This window comes from Notolepis coatsorum (assembly GCF_963971535.1).
Source record: "Notolepis coatsorum genome assembly, chromosome: 4".
Classification (NCBI taxonomy): Eukaryota; Metazoa; Chordata; class Actinopteri; order Aulopiformes; family Paralepididae; genus Notolepis; species Notolepis coatsorum.
This window is the reverse complement of record NC_140168.1, coordinates 18,338,604-18,361,306: the sequence shown is the minus strand read 5'-3', so window position 1 is coordinate 18,361,306 and position 22,703 is coordinate 18,338,604. Positions and strand designations below refer to the sequence as shown.

General features: G+C 41.7%; 1 protein-coding gene across 1 annotated transcript in view; it reads right to left on the bottom strand.

Annotated features, from left to right (window-relative positions):
* The window catches only part of mtf2 (metal response element binding transcription factor 2), a 32,545-nt gene extending 10,738 nt beyond the window's left edge, over positions 1 to 21,807 (bottom strand). Inside the window, exons 1-10 of the mRNA XM_084313650.1 lie at positions 21,710 to 21,807; positions 21,078 to 21,159; positions 19,458 to 19,568; positions 14,240 to 14,340; positions 11,306 to 11,424; positions 9,298 to 9,393; positions 8,032 to 8,100; positions 6,289 to 6,412; positions 1,379 to 1,446; positions 66 to 218 (exon numbers count right to left, since the gene is read on the bottom strand). Of these exons, the coding sequence (XP_084169776.1) occupies positions 66 to 218; positions 1,379 to 1,446; positions 6,289 to 6,412; positions 8,032 to 8,100; positions 9,298 to 9,393; positions 11,306 to 11,424; positions 14,240 to 14,340; positions 19,458 to 19,568; positions 21,078 to 21,159; positions 21,710 to 21,793 (1,007 nt within the window). The 5' untranslated portion in view covers positions 21,794 to 21,807. The remainder of the gene's footprint in view (positions 1 to 65; positions 219 to 1,378; positions 1,447 to 6,288; positions 6,413 to 8,031; positions 8,101 to 9,297; positions 9,394 to 11,305; positions 11,425 to 14,239; positions 14,341 to 19,457; positions 19,569 to 21,077; positions 21,160 to 21,709) is intronic.
* Between the last annotated feature and the right edge of the window lie 896 nt (positions 21,808 to 22,703).

The following is a 22,703-nucleotide window of genomic DNA, read 5'->3' as shown; positions in this document are numbered from 1 at the left end:
CAATATATATGTATATTGTTAGTCTCTGCATTGCTTTTACCAGACAAATGTAACATGTGGGTTACCTGCTGCTGGACAGCGGTCTGGACTTGCGTCCCTTGATGGTGATCTCGTGAGAGGCTCTCTCTGGCTCCTGACAGCTCTGAGGACACGGAGGGAAACGAATCCTCAGCCCAAATAAATGCTTCTTTTTCTTTATCTCCTTCCCTGACATGAACCTGGAGAGAGGAGAGAGAGAGAGGGGGGAGAAGAAAGAGGGGAGAGGAGAGGTAGAAGAAGAGAGAAGAGGTAGAAGAGGAGAGGAGAGAATAGAGGTAGAAGAGGAGGAGAGAAGAGAGGTAGAAGAGAGGAGAGGAGAGAGGAGAGGATAGAGAAGGAGAGGAGAGAGAAGAAAGGTAGAAGAGGAGAGGGGAAGAGAGGAGAGGCGAGAGAAGAGGAGACGAGAGGTAGAAGAGGAGAGGAGAGAAGAGAGAGAAGAGAGGAGAGGATAGAGAGGAGAGAGAAGGGAGAGGTAGAAGAGAGGGGAAGAGAGGAGAGGCGAGAGAAGAGGAGACGAGAGGTAGAAGAGGAGAGGAGAGAAGAGAGAGAAGAGGATAGAGAGGAGAGAGGAGAGGAGAAGGGAGAGGTAGATGAGGAGAGGGGAAGAGAGGAGAGAAGAGGTAGAAGAGAGGTGGAAGAGAAGTAGAAGAGGAGGTAGACAAGGAGGTAGGAGAGGTAAATGAGGAGAGGTAGAAGAGAGGTAGAAGAGGAGAGGTAGATGAGGAGAGGTAGAAGAGAGGTAGATGAGGAGGTAGAAGAGGAAGGGAGAGAAACAGAGGAGAGAAAGTGAAGAGGTATAGACAGAGAGAAGACAGGATAAATGAAGAGGGAGGAGAGAGAAGTGATAGAAAGTGTAGGAATGAAGCAGAAAGAGTGAGAGGAAATTAGAAACAGAGGATGAGAAGGAGAGAAAAAGGGGGTGAATGTGGAGGTGTTTATGTTTTGAGTGAAGGAGATAGCAGGGCTGGGCAATATGGGAATAAATACATACCGGTATTACAATATCTGCATTAGGTAGGAATAATCACCGTAGTAATCCTGGGCAAATAGGGCGACTGACACGCCATCAAACATTAAACTAATTTCCAATTAACATTCTCAAATATTTCAGAAATATTTTTGTGAGAAATCAGAATTCATATCCATCTTATTATCATTAATTTACACCTTACATTGGTTATCGCAACACCAAAAGAATCCCATAATACCATAACACAGATAGAGGATGAATGATAAACATCGCTATATCGACCTATGAGGCAGATCGAGAAGACGAGTTTGAGAAGATTTGTTCTTTATATATATTATTCTGTGAGAAGGATGTGCGGGGGAAGCGTACATGCTGTTGTTGCTGTTCAGGGCTTCCAGGATGCTTGCATATCGCTCTGCCTGCGGCGTGTCTGCAAGCTGGAGAACGTACATGTTGTTAGGGAAAACAGGAAATCATTGCTAGATTCTGCATTGCTAGGGAACAGGACTAGCGGTGGACCGATATTGGCAGTTTTTTGCCAATATTATAATCTGGAAAACCAGATTAGCTATTTAAGATAACTATATATCTATAGCTAACTAATATAGCAAACAGTAAACTTAAATTCAGCAATTTGGGGTCTCATTTGTTGTTCTCAAATTGTTTTATTTGATCAGATGCAAAAGAAAATAATCATTAATTGGCATTATAACGGCCATCAGCCGCCCTGCTCCCTAAATATCGGTATTGGACGTTGAAAAGCCATATAATTTCAGAAAAGATATGTACGATAGTCGACAGCTAGAGACAAATAATAATACTTATATCGTCTAAGTCTAATTCAGTTCAAGATCTTGCACAGGGTCCATCTTACAAAAGCTAGACTTAACAACCTTTTTCCAGACACAACCGATATCTGTGACAACCTTTTTCCAGACACAACCGATATCTGTGACAGGTGTGGCCTGTCACCTGCCAATCACACCCATATGTTCTTCTCCTGCCCCAAGCTGGCTGAGTTCTGGTCTTGTTTTTTCGACACGCTAGGCAAAGCCCTAAACATCAACCTAGAGCCATGCCCCTTGGTAGCCATCTTTGGGGTGCCCCTTACACCTGCTGGTTTCTCCAGGAAGGAACTAGACGTTGTAGCCTTCGCCTCACTCATAGCCCGTAGACGTATCCTCCTGCACTGGAAAAGCCCAAGCCCACCGTCCACCACCTCCTGGCTCAAGGACTTGATGTCATATCTTTCATCGGAAAAGGTAAAGTACTCTCTAAGAGGCTCAATTGCCAATTTTTATGACAGATGGCAACCTCTAATCACATTCATAAACACTCTCACATCCCTTGACCCTGACTGATCCTAAAGAAATACTCCTTCTCTGATACCCTGTTGTAAACTCTGCCCCACTGTATATTCTGTACACTCTATATTCCTGGTTATTTATTATTATTATCACTATTATAATTTTTATTTTATTTATAATTTTTTTGCTTTCTTTTTGCCCGTTTTCGATTTTGTTTAGTTCTTGTCTTTATTGTTTTTTTGTCATTCCTGTTCAATTTCAGTCCTGTCCGTGTCTCGTCATGTCCCATAAAAGCAAAAAAAGAAACATGGTGATATGTTATATATTGATAATCAATCTTTGCTTCTCTGTACCACCTATGTTTCACCAATAAAAGATATATAAAAAAAGAGACAAATAATATTTTGATCTCGTCTGAGTTGTGCCATTAATCATGGTTGTCAATTTAAAAGATAATTCAAGTCAAGAAGGTTGATTGACTCTTAAGTTAGCTAACATTAGCAAACAGTATTGATAGCTTTTGATATAGCGTAACCGTAGCTAGCTGACTACATTAACACTTTGATTGCCTAAGGCTAAATTCATGATATACCATAGGTTGCCAGCTCTATTTGTCTATGGAGAAGTTCCCCTTCTTTGCAGGGCTATAACTTTTTAAATTCTATTGCTAAATTGCCATTATTAGGGCCCATTCAATGTCCTATATGTATTGTTCAGGGTGTATGAACGTTAAACTTTTTCATTCACATATTCATACTAAAATATGATCTAAAGTATAAGTATGTTTTCATCTCTTTCTGCAGCTTTCTCCAGAACGTGATTTATAGCCCCAAATGCATTATATTGATGATCAAATACAGTTTGATAGCAATCGGCGCGATATAAAAAAATCCAACTGGACGGACTTCTGGAAGTTACTACACGTAATCTGATGTTGACCGGATGGCCGAGGGGGCGTTTATAATTCCGTGGGCAGCGTTATACCATTCATCTAATGTGGGTCAAATGTTCATCATAGCAGTTAGTATCGTACACATTGAAAAATAACGCTGAATCTTACCGTATCTTCCTCGCGCCGTTGGGCGATGAGCGTGGAACAGACATTTTCCTATTATGGGATATAGAAATATCCGGTCCATTTCCAGGTTGTATAATAATATATACGTCCAAATCATGTTGTTTTTTCGAGTTATTTGCAGCGATCGATGTTCACTGTGTGAAGACTGAGTCTCTCTAACACTAGCGAGTGCCCGGACCCCATATGGAGTGAGTCCTACCGGGTTAAAGGTAACATCCGTTTTTTCGATCTGCCGATCGGCCACCAGATAGCGGTCTTGAACCGCTAGAGGATTGAGAGGAGATCACACTTGTGTCTCAGGGCCCCGGAAAGGAAATATGATTCCGATCACAGATTTTTGAAATATTGATATCAAAGACGAGTTACGGCGTCTTCGGCAACTTGAGCATGGCGGGGAAGGACGCCTAAAAGCGTCTTCCGGCAGTTAAAGTGTTAACACAATCTGCGCCAAGAACGAGTTAACGCGTTATTGCCCGCCAATCGAGTTTACTCGTTTTTATGATCGTTATTTCTTTTATTCACTATATCTATTCATAATTCATGGCTGCAGCCTCTGCAGACCCTGGTGAATGTGTCTGAGCTGGCAGACGGTCAACACCGCCCTCTACTGCCTTGTGGAGCTATTGCACTCCATTGGAAACGGTCTGGTGTGTTTTCTGAGCCGATCTGAGCCGTGGGGGCGGGGTTTAAATACTCAGGCGAGGCAGGCGCTTGTAGGGATGGCATGGAACACTAACCCTGCCCGCCCGTTCATGTGTAACGCTCGGTAATGTCGGGGACAGGATCGCTGTGGATAACTGGAATGGCAATCAGATAATTGGATTCTTTTTTTTGCATTACATCAGAGACAAGGTAAGAACACTATATATAAAATCTTGCGTTGATCTGATTTCTTTCTCCCGCGATCAAAGCTATCTGTGTGGACTGTGTGTGGCTGTTTACCGTTGGCTGCGGTGGTGGGCGGGGGGGGGGCGAGCGCCCTGCTACGAGGGCCATTTCATGTATGCACAAGGAGACATAATAATGATAATCTAGCGTTGATTTCAGGATGATTAGATAATCAGCCGAAAAATTACAACGTGATAACTGGATTACACTAAAATGCTTTTTTCTCGTCTTTTCCTGGAATTACTCAGAATCACTCAAACTATACTCATATTCAAAACGGTTGCACCGAAAATTCGGCTACCGGAAATTATCGGCCGAAAATGGTTAAAAAGGCTCTTTCGGCCGAAAGGGTTTTAGCACCGAAAATATATGACCGAAAAGTCAAATAACATGTTGTTGTGATGACGTCATCAAAACGCGACTACAGACTACGGGTAGCATGTGCAACATGTAACGTGAGCAGCTTGGCAGCTCTTCCTGCATTCTACAGCCTGTGATAACTAACTCCTCTTGGGAGTAGGGATGCCCCCCGAAACCCGGTTCTAAACTAAATTAGAAAAAACCGGAGTATTGATCAGCTCTGACGTTAACGGTACTGCTATCAGTAGTCTAGGAGCGGATTAGCTACGGAGCTAACAGTGTACCATCCATCTGCGACGCAACGGTGGCAGCAACAGTGGACACTGAGTAATGTTAACGTTATGACGAGTTCATACTACACGTATGAACTCGACATAACGTTAACGTTACTCCGTTTAAATGAAGTGTTTAATTAGCAGCAATCTGTTGTTGAAAATGTATCGTTAAACCGGAAATGGAAATGCGAGGACAGGAAGTCGTCATCAATCGTTGTAGTCTTTTAGTCTTAACAGTCTGGAATTAATGTATGCATTCAAAAGTGCTGAATAAATGTTTTATGGGCCCATAATAGTGATTATTAATATTATTTAAGTTAAGTTTAGCCATAATCATGTCTTTTGCCATAATCAGGTAGCGGGAAAAAAAAAAAAAAAAACATATATATATATATATTTATATTAATCATTTTCGGCCTTTCGGCATTCGGTTTTCGGCCAACTGTTTCCTATTTTCGGTATCGGTTTCGGCCAAGAATTTCCCATTCGGTGCATCCCTAGAAAAAACAATCTGTTTTTTGCATGTTGACCAGAAGCAACTCACTGAAAGTCGACGGCGTTATTAGATCCATAGCTGTAATATAAAATATAGTTTTAGGACTCGCAAGTTTGGCATTCTAAAACTATATCCATGGAATAACACACTGGCGCTGAAGGCCATCAGCGCCCCCTGCTGCTGGCGTCCAATGTGTTAAACTACACTTTTAAATTGACAGACACCATAATGTGTAATTCATGGCACAATTCAAACAGGATAAAAAATTACTGACTACCGTTGATATTCTTTTCTAAAATAGGGTCCATGGTGGCCCAGGGGAAGGGCTTAGGGTCCATGGTGGCCCAGGGGGAGGGGAGGGGCTTAGGGTCCATGGTGGCCCAGGGGAGGGGAGGGGCTTAGGGTCCATGGTGGCCCAGGGGAGGGGCTTCATAAACACTGAGCAACAAGAAATAAACTGAGGTCCCTTTAGGATGTTAATGTTGTTACGTTAGAAGGTCTGTCAGACGACTCCTACCTGCCCTAGCCCCTCCTACCTGCTCTAGCTCCTCCTACCTGCTCTAGCTCCTCCTACCTGCCCTAGCTCCTCCTACCTGCCCTAGCTCCTGCCCTAGCTCCTCCTACCTGCCCTAGCTCCTCCTACCTGCAGTAGATCCTCCTACCTGCCCTAGCTCCTCCTACCTACCTGCCCTAGCTCCTCCTACCTGCCCTAGCTCCTTCTACCTACCTGCCCTAGCTCCTCCTACCTACCTGCCCTAGCTCCTGCTACCTGCTCCTCCTACCTGCCCTAGCTCCTCCTACCTGCCATAGCTCCTCCTACCTGCTCATCTTACCTGTCCTAGCTCCTCCTACCTACCTGCCCTAGCCCCGCCTACCTGTCCTAGTTGCAGCAGTTCCCAGCTGTCATTGATGTAGGTCATCAGCTCCATCTCAGAGTCAAAGTATTTCTTCTTGTGGATCACAGACAGGTTGTACAGACTCAGGTGAGCGACATCCTCCCTGCAGGGACAGTAAAGGAACAGACCAACATTATGATGATTACAGACATGATAAGGTAGTAGGGCTGACCTTCGAAGCTTTTTTTGGCAATCGAAGCTTCGGGGCCGAGCTTCGATTTTAATTCGAAGCTTCGGAAAAAAAAAAAAATAAATAAATAAAAAAAAAAAATTTAATTTTTTTTTTTTTTTTTTATCTTATGTTGTGAGACTTGTACAGCACTTTCGTAAACGTTGTTGTTTTTAAATGTGCTCTATAAATAAAGTGGGTTGGATTCATTAATTAAGTAGCCCCTTTCGTGACTGACGCATCCAACAAGGTTTCACTCGGCTGTGTGATTTAATTCAAGGTGGATCGCTGTTGTCGTTTGAACAACTTCAGATTTCATGGGAACTACCAATCCCCCAAATCAAGAATGTTTAAGATGAATGAAGTAAGATTTTGATTATTTGAAATATGGCCTGTGTAGACTAAACTATGCACAGAATTATGTCAGTCTACAAGGTCCGGATTCTACATGGTCCGGCAATGTAGACCTTGTAGACTCCACTACAGACCAATTATCAGTGAATGTTCATGCATTTTTAAGAAGGGCAACTTCCACAAAAAAACAAAGAACTCACCAAAACATCTCAGTAGCACCTTATCTAAATGTTATATTTCATATATGGAGATTCATATTTATTTATGTATTGCATGCATTTCTACATTTTATTTCCTATTTTGTTTATTCATCCCAGTATCTTTCTTTCTTATGTGTGGAATTCTACAAGGTGCGCGCACACACACACACACACACACACACACCTACACACACACACACACACTTACATTTAGTCATTTAGCTGACGCTTTTATCCAAAGCGACTTACAAGTTCTGTACGACAAGACAGCAAGAAGGGTACAACTCTATCAGCTGAGTAACAATGTTCATCAAAGTGTTGCGTGTTACAGTGTAGGTTAGTTTATTAGGACAAGTGCATGACAGTAAGGTTAGTCACGGTTAGATTTTTTTTTTATCATTTCAGATAATGGTTGAAGAAGTGAGTCTTTAGTCGACGGCGAAAGATTGGACGGGATTCGGCTGTCCTAACTGGGATGGGTAGTTCACACACACACACACCACACACCACACACACACACAAATCGAAGTAAAAAAAAAAAAAAAACGAACAAATTTTTTTTTGAAAAAAAAAATTATATATATATATATTTTTTTTAAACTTCGATTTTTTTTTTAATGTTCGAAGCTTGTGCCATCGAATCGAACGTTCGAAGCTTCGAAGCATTTAAGACAGCCCTATAAGGTAGCAGTCCCTATAAGACAAGGTATTGCTGTTATTATGTCAACATCAATTCATGCTATAATTCACCCAAAACAATGATTCAATGTCCCTGATGACATCACTGGAGGCCATATTCAAACTCAGTTACTTAACTGTCAAACCAAATGAATGTGTGCACAACTTGTTTAGAGTGTTCGGATGTGTGTGAGATTATGCAAAATGAATCAGCATTGTTTTTGGTGAAGTGCCCCTTTGATCTGTGAACGAGGAACTTGGTACTGACCCAATTATCAGACACCTGAACCAATTAACCTACAACAGACACAGGTTTCTTACCATCGGAGAGGCAGTCTTCTGAGGTGCTCTGGTCCACAGTTACAGACTGAACAAATAAATAGATAGAACCTGAGAACAGAGAAGACCAGAAATAAACTCCATTAACTCATCTTTACACTAACGTGTAGAAATAAACTCCATTAACTCCTCTTTACACTAAAGTGTTGAAATAAACTCCATTAACTCCTCTTTACATTAACGTGTAGAAATAAACTCCATTAACTCCTCTTTACACTAAAGTGTAGAAATAAACTCCATTAACTCCTCTTTACACTAAAGTGTAGAAATAAACTCCATTAACTCCTCTTTACACTAAAGTGTAGAAATAAATCTTTACAATACTACAATAGATAGATGATAGATGAATGACACAGATATATATATAAAGACAACATGGGCATGTGTAAACACTATATAAAGACAGACAGAGACAGACAGACAGTACCTGTCTCCATACAACATGGGTATGTGTAAACACTAGGGCTGACCCCTATTAGTCGATTAGTCAACTAATCGTCGAAAGGAGCCGTAGTCGACTGGCCAACCTCTTAGTCGAATATAATAAAAAGAATAAAAAAACAATTCATAATTTATTTTAAATTTTTGTATCATTCTTTCCAAAAGAAAAGAAGCCTAGAAGCATGGCTAACGCTAATGGCACGCATACCAGAGGCTAACTGCCCACGAAAACAGGCACAGAGGCACTGAAAGAGGATTTCACCCATCTAATGAACACACTAGACTAGACAAATATCAAGATGTATCCATCAGTGGACCAATTGCATGCTTTTGCAGAGGACAAGAAGCCTTCAGTCGACTCCTTCAGACATTAAGCACCCCCCACAGCCCAAATGGAACGAGAAAAAATAAAAAAAATAAAATATTTAAAAGAAAATTAAAAAAAGATTATACTTTTTTTTTAGTCGACCAATAGTCGACTAATGCCAAATTTTGGCCAATCATAGTCGACCATCCAAATCCTTAGTCGGGGACAGCCCTAGTAAACACTATATAAAGACAGACAGACAGACAGACAGACAGACAGACAGACAGACAGACAGACAGACAGACAGACAGACAGTACCTGTCTCCATACAACATGGGTATGTGTAAACACTATATAAAGACAGACAGACAGACAGACAGACAGACAGACAGACAGACAGACAGACAGACAGACAAACAGACAGTACCTGTCTCCATACAACATGGGTATGTGTAAACACTATATAAAGACAGACAGACCGACAGACAGACAGACAGTACCTGTCTCCATACAACATGGGCATGTGTAAACACTGAATACACGCCTCGTGGAACCACTGTAGACACCGGTTACACTGTAGCATCTTCAGGTACCAGCTAGAGGAGAGGAGAAGAGCAGGGGGGGAGAAGAGAGAGGAGAGAAGAGAGGGGGGAGGAGAGGAGAAGAGAAGAGAGGATAGAAGAGGGGGAGAGGGGAGGTGAGGAGAGTAGAGGAAGAAAGAAAGAAAGAAAGAAAGAAAGAAAGAAAGAAAGAAAGAAAGAAAGAAAGAAAGAAAGAAAGAAAGAAAGAAAGAAAGAAAGAAAGAAAGAAAGAAAGAAAGAAAGAATGAATTATTTGTGTGCAGTTAAAAGGGGCACTTAAGGTATTATCCCTTAACCTGTTGACGTTCGGCGGACCGTATACGGTACTTTGCCCTCGTCTGCCGGCTCCGGGCTGCATTTTTTGCCGTGCAACCAATACATTGTTGGAAAGTTGAATTTGCCGCCTTTCGATCGTCACCGTAGTGTTGTCAAAAATATCGAAATATCGATACATATCGATACTGAATATTTAAAACGGTTTCGATACTCATTTCCCGAAATACCGATACTTTCTGCAGTATCGATACCAGCTGGCTTGCTCGCAGTGTTCTACCGCAAGTTGTTGACAGACAGACACGCTGCTGCAGAGCACGCTTGCCCCTCCTCCTCCGCTGCAGCCCTCCCCCTCCGCTGCAGCCCTCCCCTCCGCTGCAGCCCTCCCCCTCCGCTGCAGCCCTCCCCCTCCGCTGCAGCCCTCCCCCTCGCAGACCTGTCTTCAGTTTGTAAACAAAAGATTTTAGTTCCGAATATGGCTAGTGCAGACTGTGCAGAGCCTCCGCAACTTGTGCTTGTGGATAAAGAAAACAGCAGAAGTGCTGTTTGGAAGTACTTCGGGTTTGAAGTAAACGACGAAGGAAAAGCTAAAGCGTTGTTACAGAGCAGTGCCAACGATAGCTATTAGCTAACGTTAGCTTATGCTAGCTAGCTGGCCACCTTTATAATTCCTTCATGGAAACGGAGTAACGTTAAGTCGAGTTCATACTAACTACACTAGTACACGTATGAACTCGACATAACGTTACCCCGTTTCGGGAAAAGCTAAAGATGCCACGATGCCCATTTGCAAGCGTTGTTACAGAGCAGTGCCAACGATAGCTATTAGCTAACGTTAGCTTATGCTAGCTAGCTGGCCACCTTTATAATTACTTCATGGAAACGGAGTAACGTTAAGTCGAGTTCATACTAACTACACTAGTACACGTATGAACTCGACATAACGTTACCCCGTTTCCATGAAGTGTTTAAGTAGCAGCAATCTTGTTGAAAATGTAACGTTAATAAATGCTCCGAGTCTCTCTCTCTCTCGAAAATGGTTGTCGTTGTCTTAACCAAATAAAAAGCAGCAGCACTATTGCATAACTGAGTCATGTTTGCTATGTATTTCTTTCTTTAGGGGAGTTTGTTTCACAGTTTTAGCATGATGTTTTATAGATGGCTAGGTTAAACAGGTTTTTGTTTTTAAGAGGGGTTTGATTTAGATTAGATAATTTAGTTATTTTTAAATGTCTGATCTAAAGATAAACAAATGGTTTTAAAAGTGTTATATTTATCTTCTCTTATAGTACCAGAGAGAAGCTGAGAATCAACCAGCAACAAAAGCTAAATTTGTTAAAAAAAAATATATGTATATATATATATATATATATGTTTTTTTTTTTTTTTTCGAAAATATCGATACTTTCGATACTTTTCAAGGTATCGTATCGAAGTCGAAATTCCAGTATCGTGACAACACTACACCATACTCAACCTATTGCGTGCTTCGGGTCTCGAGTTACAAGACAAAATATCCGGTGAGCGTCATTTGACAAAACTGTATAAACTGTATTATCCCTTACATAAACCCTTATATTATCCCTTAAAAATAAACATATTACCCCTTACATAAATCCTTATATTGTCCCTTAGTAATCGGTGTGTTACTCACTGTCCTGGTCCTCCACAGTAGCAGTAACAATGCTGAATGTTGGTCTTGTGTCCCTGATCCCAGATCAGTTCCTCCAGAGCGTAGGGGAGAGACAGGAGCCACTCCTGCTGGTCCTGGGCCTGTGGAGGCTGCTGGGGGCCTTTAGCTCGAGGAGCTTTCTTATGACCCTTCTGGACAGAAACAAAATTACTTAACTTCAATTAAAGATATCCCTTTATGGATCCCCTTGATTGCCTTGGGGAAATCCAGGCATCATGGCAGCATGGGGGAGGGGGGTACAGGTATGGGCAGGGTAATAGTAGAAGACATAAATATATAAAATTTGATCTGAATACAAAGATGTGAGAAAAGTGTAAACAATATAATTAACTGAATATTATAATATGAGAAAAATAAACAGTGTAAACAAAGTTACAGATGAGGGTCTGTATGCCCTATTGCTCATAATATACAGTACGTTATACGATTACTGGACCAGAGATGGGTAATAAAAATAATTAGCTGGGATCAAAGTCACTTTCGTTGTGTGGTTGTTAAATCATGCATTAACTTCTCTATTGCCTCCGCCATTGTCAAGTCTTGAACCAGGTCGAATAAAAAGCACTTCTCAATTTCAGCCACTAGGAGGGAGTGTTGTGTCAAACTCGAGCTTGGGGGGCTGTTCCTGCCTGCCTGTTCACTCACCACACCCCCTCTTAACTCATTCAACGCCAGTCATGATGATAATCGGGTTAACTCGCCATCGCTTGAGCACCAATCACGAGTATAGTCGGGTTTTAATCGGTATTTCTTTTATTAGCGATATCCATTCATTTTCATCCATCCAGCCTGATGTTATCGTTGGGACTGGGCCTGAGCTCGCAAAAGGGCAAATACCGCCCCCTACGCCTTCCGGCTGGTATTGGACTCCACTGGGAATGGTATAGTTTATTTTCTGGGACGATCCAAGCCATGCGGACGTGGTTTAAATAATCAGGCGAGGTAACCTGATTTCAACGATATATCTGCGAGGCTGCCCCCCCCCCCCCCATATGCAATGCTGTTGAACATGGCACGGACCTCCGCGCCCAGTACTTCAAATGGCGATCAGATAATTGGATTATTTCTTTTGCATTACATGATACAAGGTAAGAGCATTATATAAATTTGATCGTTGATCTGATATGTATTTCTACCCCGATCGATGCTGTATCTGCTGTGTATGTGTGGCTGTTTTCCGTTGGGTGCAGGAGGCCACGCTACGAGGGCCATTTCATGTATGCACGAGGACAGACAATAATGATGATCTAGTGTTGATTTCAGGAAGATTCGATAATCAACCGAAAAATGACAACGTGTTTGGTGTATTCCACTAAAGGGCTATTATCGCGTCTTTCTCTGGAATTACTAGAAATCACCAAAACTATACTCGTATTCAAAACGGTATAAAACGGAAATGTACCGATGAAAAAACAATCCGTTTCGTACATGTTGACTGCAAGCAACTCACTGATAATCGACGAGTGTATTAGACCCATAGCCATAATTTAAGATATATTTTAAGCACTCGCAAATCTCCCAGTCCTCCCATTGATTAAAGCGGTGGCACTCTAGCGCACTTAAGCATGGCGGTCAATCAGTTAAGATGTTCACTAACCACACCCTCTTAACCTTTTAGGCATCGGACGGCCCAATGGCGGGCCGTCACGCATGCGCACGTCGTGGCACTTCGCGCTCGTCTGCCGGCTCCGGGCTGCATTTTTCGCAGATCAACCAATACATTGTTGGAAAGTTGAATTTGCCGCCTTTCGATTTGATTGTCACCACACTCAACCTATTGCATGCTTCGCGTCTCGAGTTACAAGACAAAATATCCGGCGAGCGCCATTTGACAAGCCGTTCCGTCGACCGCGACGAGTGACCACGTCCGGTTGTAAGCGGTCCTGAACTGACCAGTCACCTCTGATAGAAAAAATTATTGACCACCGTTGTAGCCAAGGAGCGTCTGCTCCTAAAGTGATCCCAGATGGGTGCTCAGAGTGGGGGAAGGTGTCGCAAGAAGTCGAAGGAAGTGGACGACCATTTTCCTAGTACACATATTACAAAAACCTTTGTGAAACACACATTTTTCATGGGATCTTTATAAACTTTGGACCTGTACTACATAAGGCTACATCAGGCTATGGGAACCGTTAACTTTTCCAACTCCTACCTCTCAGCTGGAACTTAAAAACAGACATCTGGCAACCACTAAACAGAAATGTGAGTACACAAAACTTTTACTTCAGTGTGTTCAAACCTCTGTTAGTCTATTTCATTAGCACTCAACTTTTTCTACCTTTCTGTGAACGTTAAGCAAAAATCTGATCTTACAGTAGATTTCATTCACGGTTCTTGCTGCACGCCTGGTGATACTAAATCCAAATTTAACTCTGCCATTGTAAAGATCCATAGATGTGCAACTTGGCTATAATATTCTATATTTTATAATAATATTTCAAATTGCATGTGTCCGGATGGCAGAATTTAGTACTGTATCTATAAAACCTCCTGTTAAGCATCTGCCCTTTATTCATTTGCTTAGATTTTTTGTACACGTGATCTCAAGAAGGTGCTGAATGAGTTCATTGGTAAATTTTAGCTTGGTGTTATTCACCGTCAAAGTGAAACAATTAAATTTATATTCTCCTTTGGTTCATTACAATTTAGTAACAGACACAATATTTCAGACACTGGGAATACATTCCCTGATATCCATAGATGCCCCTAGATACAAAGAACATGCAAATGGACCTTGTAGAAGAAGTGGAGCAATCTTCCATTTACTTAGGCGTGTATTTTTAGGCAGATTTTCTGAAAATATGGCTAGGGCTTAAGAGGTTAAGGTGTTCACTCAGCACACCTCCTGTAATATCAATGTCAATGAAGAGAATACGTTACAGAACAGTCTCTTACCTTGGGGGAAGCAGCCATGTCACACTCCCTGCAAAGCCACTTGTCATCAGAGTCAATCACAGCAGCTTCAATGATGGGGGAGTGACATAACTGATGGTAACCTGAACACACACACACACACACACACACACACACACACACACACAAAGAGACAAGACACACAGACAGACACACACAGACACACACACACACACACAGAGAGACAGACACACACAGACACAGAGAGACAGACACACACAGACACACAGTACTGCATCAATAAGATGGACTCGGAGTACAGTCTGGACAATATATCAATATTTATCACCATGTTATCTTATCATGGGAAAAGTAAACGTTACAATATATCCACACAGGAGTTTCACAGGACACATTAAAGATGCTACAGATAAAAATTTTATATTATCATAATTTTACATTTAAAATACATCCAGAGCTTTTAGGAAGGTGTGGAATAAAAGTATTGCTTCTCCCCCACCTCCCCAAAAGTAATGTATTAATGAATTAATCATTTAAAAAATGTTGGCGGGTCCACAATGAACGTTTACATGTTGTATGTATCCCCTCCCTACTTCGGTCTCTACAATTCGTAGCCGCATTTCTGCAGACCCCTCTCTGATTGGTTGAGGCCATTTCTGCAGACCCCTCTCTGATTGGCCGAGCGCGCTCCAGAGAGAGAGAGGCTGAAAACCCACAGTTGTTGCCCGACGGATGGGAGCCGAATCCCGGATCCGAGTTTTCTGATGAATAGCCCCAAAACATGGAGGTCGCGAACGCAATTTATACGCATGGAAGTATTGATTACGCCATAACGAATCATTAAAAATATATACCGTTAACTGGAATATGTTGTGTGTGCCTTTACACATATGTTGGATAGGATTATGTAATTGGTTTGTCATTAAAAACCAATAATAATCACTCGAATTGCAGCCTGGCACATACATGGTTTGGAACCAATGTGTAACTAGAGACAGTTACAATATAACATTTATATTAATTAACCCAGTTAATGCCTTAAGAGAAAGAGTCTGGTGGTCAATTGCTACGGAAATGTTGTGTCTTACTAATAATAACAGATTCGCGTATAACGTTATTTCGCATGACTTCGCGGTTTATTCATAACGTTATGCACATTTCACAACACAGCCAGCTGTCAGAAACTGTACATTGTAACGTTGTTATTTCGCGGCCTGCCCATTTGATGTTTGATTGATTGATTTTTATTGTGGAGTAAAAGACAGCATCCAAGGGATAAAAACATGAGAAAGTGCAAGCACTTATTTCCATCATGGTCCCTGATTTTGGACATGGACAGACATCATAAAACATAGAGCATCATAATAAAACATACTAAAACAGAGCATCATAATAAAACATAGAGCATCATAATAAAACATACTAAAACAGAGCATCATAATAAAACATAGAGCATCATAATAAAACATAGAGCATCATAATAAAACATAGATCATCATAATAAAAAACAGAATAAAACATAATAGCAACCCCATACAAAAAAACACTTCCTACCCTCTCCTTCCTATGCTATTCTATACTTCACTGGCTAGCCATTTCTTTGTGGCACGTCTAAAACTTCCCCCCTCTTCGATGTTTTTCAGGGCCACTGGAAGCTTGTTCCACTCATGTTCCCAAATCATATTCAGAAAGTATCACAGAGACTTCTATTGACCAAGGAATTAGTTATTATTAGTAAGACATAGGGGTGGACGGTATGGTCTAAAATGTATATCACGGTATAATTTGAAGCATAGACGGTAACGGTATATATCACGGTATCAGTGTTTCCGTTAGAATAATTTGTTTTGCCTGATAGGCAGGCTATATAAAGAATGACATCCTCAAGGCATGTAGATTTATAATATTTTAACTTAAAACTAGGCTACTTTTGCGTATAAAGTCATTATATTCCAAATAAAATAAGTCCCGAGTCCGTGCTGCTCCCATTGCAAACAGCCGGGCTGGATGCTGGATTTAGCTAGAAGCATATGTAGCTGCAGAGCCGCAGAGCCAGCGGCGCTTTCAGGTCTGGTCACAGCTTTCAGCCGTTGGGTGGGGGGGCGCTGTTGAGCGGACCTGACCTGAAAGCGCCGCTGGCTCTGCGGCTCTGCAGCTGCATGCTATTCGCAAATCCACTGCTGCAGCCGTCCTCCCGGCTCCCGCTGCAGCCGTCGTTATCATAACACTACACGCATATCATAATGTTTACAGCAAACTGTAGTTGATCACCAGGTATGTTTTATTAACGTAGAATAATTCATATAAGAAAAACGATAGGGACATCTCTTACCTTTCTCCACTGGTTAAAAATGCCAGGAACTGAAATTGAAACTTGCTGTGCGCCGCAGTGATATGTGTTTATTATGAAATTACAATTGCGTGTTGACACGCCCACTGCGCGAAGCCTCCTAAATAACTTTTTCCAGTTTGCACATATCTATGACTAATTCTATCTATTTTTAGGGGCAAATGCGATTGAAATAGTCGCGCTGTGGTTACATGACGTCATTGCTATTTTAGAGCTGCTCTACCGGTTACACGGTATAGTCAAAATCCATACCGTAGAGCAAATTAATACCGTTTATACCGTATACCGTTTATACCGTCCACCCCTAGTAAGACACAACATTTCCGTAGCAATTGACCACCAGACTCTCTCTTAAGGCATTAACTGGGTTAATTAATATAAATGTTATATTGTAACTGTCTAGTTACACATTGGTTCCGAAACATGTATGTGCCAGGCTGCAATTAAAACTTTGACTCTGAGAGAGCTCTGGTCAGCGAAGCCGGCGAGCGATTATTATTGGTTTTTAATGACAAACCAATTACATAATCCTATCCAACATATGTGTAAAGGCACACACAACATATTCCAGTTAACGGTATATTTTTTTAATGATTCGTTATGGCGTAATCAATACTTCCATGCGTATAAATTGTGTTCGCAACCTCCATGTTTTGGGGCTATTCATCAGAAAACTCGGATCCGGGATTCGGCTCCCATCCGTCGGGCAACAACTGTGGGTTTTCAGCCTCTCTCTCTGGAGCTTAACGGAGTTTCGACTCCTGGTTAGAGGAGCTTGTCGCGGCTCATGCGCATGCGCGCGCTCGGCCAATCAGAGAGGGGTCTGCAGAAATGGCCTCAACCAATCAGAGAGGGGTCTGCAGAAATGCGGCTACGAATTGTAGAGACGCGAGTGCGCCCCTACTTCACATTTCCCCACGTGGAATGCACCCGATTGGATAAATGACATGCTGGCGCTCTAGTGCGACATCTAGTGGCTGAATGTTATCTACAGCAGTGGTTCCCAAAGTCGGGGTCGCGACCCAAAGGTGGGCCGCGAGCAGCCACGGGTGGGCCGCGAGATGATTAAAAAAAAAAAAAAAAAAAAAAAAAAAATTATTTTTTATTTTTTTTATTTTAATTTTTTTTGTCAGGCCACTGAACTTAGAAGCAGGCCAGGACAGTGTTTCTAGTTGTATTCTAAAATTCTATTCTATTGTATTCTAAAATGTGACTATATGGTTTTATATTAACTTAATAAATAAACAAAAACGAAAAATCTACTTATTTCAACGAACATTTCAAACTAAATAACAGATTATGCACATAAAACGCTGAAAACAACCGAAGCAACAATAGTATTTTAATGAGGCTATTATTATTATCATTATTATTTTGCAACAAGTTAGCCCTCTCATAAATAGCACATATAAATGAATAACTAACTTGAACTAACTTAATAGGATTGAAGTGATATTTGGCTTAAAAAATCGGTCGCCTGGCAAAAAAAAAAAAAAAGACAGACGATGTGCATTGGGCCGCGGCTCTCTGACGCCTTATTTTCTGGGCCCCGGCCTGAAAAGTTTGGGAACCCCTGATCTACAGCACCATCTAGTGGCTGAATGTTATTTACACAGGGTTCCCACAGACATTGCAAAATGAAATTCAAGGACTTTCAAGTACTTTTCCAATCACTCTTTTTCATTTTAAACGGGCATTTAACTTCTTAAGCCCGGAGGGCCGGAGCCCTATTTTCTGAAAATCCGCCTAAAATACATACCTAATTAAATGGAATATTGCTCCACTTCTACAAGGACCATTTTGCATGTTCTTGGTATCTAGGGACATCTATGGACCTCAGTGAATGCATTTCCCAGTGTCAGAAATATTATGTCTATTACTAGGCTTGCTTAAATTGTGATGAAAAAAGGAGAATATGAATTATGATTTGTCTTTGCATCTTTGACAGTGAATAACACCATGCAAAAAATTACCAGACATGAAAAGCTGCCACTGAGCTCGTTCAGTACCTTCTTGAGATCACGTGTACAAAATAAATCAGGTGACAAAATCCGTTCAGCGGTTCACGAGTTACATGCCGATATGTGAGGCTTGCGCAAAGTACATGGTATTGCGCAAATACCACTCCCGACTCTTGGGGCTCTAGTTCCGTCAATCATTTGGTGATCTCGGAAATTATTGGACAGGGTTGTAGCCAATGAGTGTGGCTTTCCAATGACACCCCACCTGGGGATGCGTACGCATCAGGGATCTAGGTGAAAAGTCACGAGTGAAAACAGGAAGAGAAAAACCGCCGAATGAATTGAAGTCTATGAGGAAATAGAAACCAGGAACACTACACAGTTTACCAAAGTCGCTCCTAATCACTCATTTCTGAACGGATTTTTATGAGATTTGGACATGTACTAAACAAGGCTTCAGGCTATGGACGCAGGATATCGGTTCAGCCATGGTAATTTCTGGGGAAATACTACTTCTGGACTACTAACTACTACAGAAAAACATGAGTAACAAGTTTTTCTACAACTCAAGTTCAGACCTATGTTACTCTATTTCATTAGCACTAAAAGTTTTTTAGTTTCTTTATTGTGTCAGAAACATCAGAATGTCATCTTTCAAAATAGATCAGGCTCATGCATGTGCTATAAGTATAAAGTATAGTGTTTTGGTTTGCAAAAAGAGTATGCAGTCCCAAAAACTAAAATGGCCAAGGTGGCCATGGTTAAAAGATTTGCTGTTTTCAAGGAATTCCAGACATAGACTTTTTTTGTCAAAAATCAAGCACTTTAAGCACTTCAAGGACCTTGTGCGAACCCGGTCTACAGCACCATCTAGTGGCTGAATGTTATCTACAGCACCTTTAACAAAGTGAGAACAGGGTCCACCCACCTCGACCACACTTATCACAGATGACGATCTCATTGGGTTCATCGGAGCTCTCATCCTGGCATATGGAGCAGACGATGTCATCCTCATCCTCGTCTTCGTCATCCTCGTCCCCTGAAAGATAAGAGCAGGTCAGAACCAACAGTCACTACTCTGTTACAGAAAGGTCAAAGGTTGCAGCCCAGGCAGCTAAGTGCAGATTCCACCTGGCTGCTCAGTTGTGGGATGATGTTGTTTGGAGGTCATTTCATGCTGTCGATACAGTATTAAACTTTCAATATCGTCTGATACCAAGAACCTGTCCGGTCCATAGCTGTTACACAACAGTATAGACTTAGAGATCCAACAAGCTTCTATGTTACACATGAAGCAAATCAAGTCACTGTTTTCATTTATAGCACATTTGAACCCGTACCTTTTTTCTGTACTTTAGTCTCTAAAATGTTATCTACCTACCTCCGTTGTAAAGAATTCTAAAATTCTAAAATTCAAATAATTTATTATCATTATTATTTATTTGGAACAATTTGTTAATATATATATATAATATTGCAGCGAGCGTTGTCTGCATCTAGCTTTGTAAAGTGTAACAACACTTGCGACCATTTGGCATGCCATTGCCCGACTGCTTTGTTGTTGAATCAAGTCAAATCCTAGGTAAGCGTGTATTGTGCATGTGAACGTTGACGTGAACATGCGGCACACTTCATAGGTTTTGTGGTAAACGAAACGTTGACGTCATTGGACTTTAAAAGATTATAATAATAATAATAAATCTTATTTTTTACAGTACCAAAATGTGGCACCGCCGGATCTCACGTGAATCAGTACTCGGTAGTACCGACATCATTCGGTTGGTACCCTTAAAAGTACCTGATTCGGTACCCATCCCTAACGTTAACACATTTCCTGGCATCAGATTTTTGTGGCTGCTAAAATAGTGAAATTTCAGGAATAGACCAGCACTAGTTGAAAGTGAATTCAGGAATAGACCAGCATGAGTTAAAAGTGAATTCAGGAATAGACCAGCAGTAGTTAAAAGTGAATTCAGGAATAGACCAGCATGAGTTGAAATTGAATTCAGGAATAGACCAGCATGAGTTTAAATTGAATTCAGGAATAGACCAGCATGAGTTTAAATTGAATTCAAGAATAGACCAGCATGAGTTGAAAGACCTTTCTGATTCCGATTCCGACCAGGCAAAACCAGACCGGTCCCATGTAACTATGACAGCATCCTGTAAATTCCACTCGCTCTCAGTCAAAAGAACAGGTGTTGTATTGGAGTTATTTTTATTCAGACACATTTTAGTTTCTTAATTTCTGTTGTAGTGGCATCAATTGAAAAACATGGGTAAACTCGTCTGTCTGAATGTCCTGTGAGGAGGGGACAGTACTCGTCTGTCTGAATGTCCTGTGAGGAGGGGACAGTACTCATCTGTCTGAATGTCCTGTGAGGAGGGGACAGTACTCATCTGTCTGAATGTCCTGTGAGGAGGGGACAGTACTCATCTGTCTGAATGTCCTGTGAGGAGGGGACAGTACTCATCTGTCTGAATGTCCTGTGAGGAGGAGACAGTACTCGCCTGTCTGAATGTCCTGTGAGGAGGGGACAGTACTTGCCTGTCTGAATGTCCTTCCAGAGGACCCAGGACTTGGACCTGTCCTCAAACACCACAAAGCAGCGCTGCTTGTCCGGGTCGATCTGGAGAAGGAGAGAGACATCATCATTAGTAAATCATGTTTTTATTGAATCGTTTGATTTTAATCTTCTTGTCCGACTCTGGAGAAGACGGTAAGAACCTTTCATCATAATGTTGGCGTGCTCCTTTAATCTTCCCCAATTGAGAATATAGGTCCATGTTACTGAAGGTTTTCTAAACATCACCAACGTAAACAAACTCGTTACTAGGGCTTCTCCCTCCTAGTCAATAATAATGACAAGCCCCGCCCTCTTTTCTCCATCCTGTTGCTTCACTCAGACAAACTTTGTTGTGATTGGAGGATCAAGAAAAGAGGGCAGGGCTCGAGACAGGCTAACGAATCAGTCGGTTTGGTCCTAGTCGACCAAGACTTTATTCGTCAAGTGGCCATTTCTTTTATGCTTGTTTTCCCCCCATGAATGAAAAAATCCTACAATCCTCAAACAACTAGTAATCTCAACTAGAGAATGACAGCATGTTGTCTAGTGTTAGTTCTTGTATCAAGAGCTCAGTCAGTCAACTAGAGAATGACAGCATGTTGAAAAGCCTTACCTTGGTGATGGTCCCCAGGTAGAACAGTCCGTCGGACCAGCGAGCCAGGACGTCCTGTCCCTCTTCAAACCTGTCAGACTGCATGGCGTCTGCCCCATACTCGTCTCTGGAGGACAGGCTGACGGGGGACAGGGACACGTCCTGCTGCTGCCCCCGGTGGTCTGACCTGGGATGGACAGACAGCTGCTGCCCCCGGTGGTCAGACCTGGGATGGACAGACAGCTGGTCCACAGACACCAAGTCTCTGTATGGAGCGAACACAACGGGGGAAGAGGGGAGGGGAGAGAGAGAGAGAGAGAGAGAGAGAGAGAGAGAGAGAGATTCATTAATCAATATTTTTTGGGGGGGGGGTTAAGCAATACTTTTATTCTGCACCTTTCTAAAAGCTCTGGATATTTTTTTCAAATGATTACTCTCCATAAAATGTTTATCTATAACGGAACGTAAGCCATTATCGTCCACTCAGAACCAACCTATCCAAATTCGGCCACGCCCCCTTTTGAGTGGCATTCTGGGGCTTTACTCAAAGGATTTTGACGTCGAAAGGTAGGTGATGTGAAATAATACTTATTTTAGAGTATATATATCAAATTCCACGAGTATTCATCTATATTTAGTCATCTAAAGACTATTAGATATGAACGTATGTTACCAGTAAGAAGTGGGAATCTCTAGAATGTGTTTGGGGCGACGGGGGTCTAACGTTATGTACACTATCTTTCTGTTGTCAGTAGATGGCAGCATTGGTTTAGAAGGTGAAAATGGTATGTCAAAACAAAATGACTACAAGTCCCAAGACCTTTGGCACCTTAGTTCACAGGTTAGCACCGGATTAAAGGTGAGGAAAACGCGATCTGAACATGGGAGCGTTAAACTATTAATGCGACCTCAGTACAGTGACCGAGAATGGTCACCTAATTATCTTAACAAAAGTGCATCATTTTAGCATTATGTTTGTTGTCTAAAGGGAAACATAATGGTACAATTTAAGATT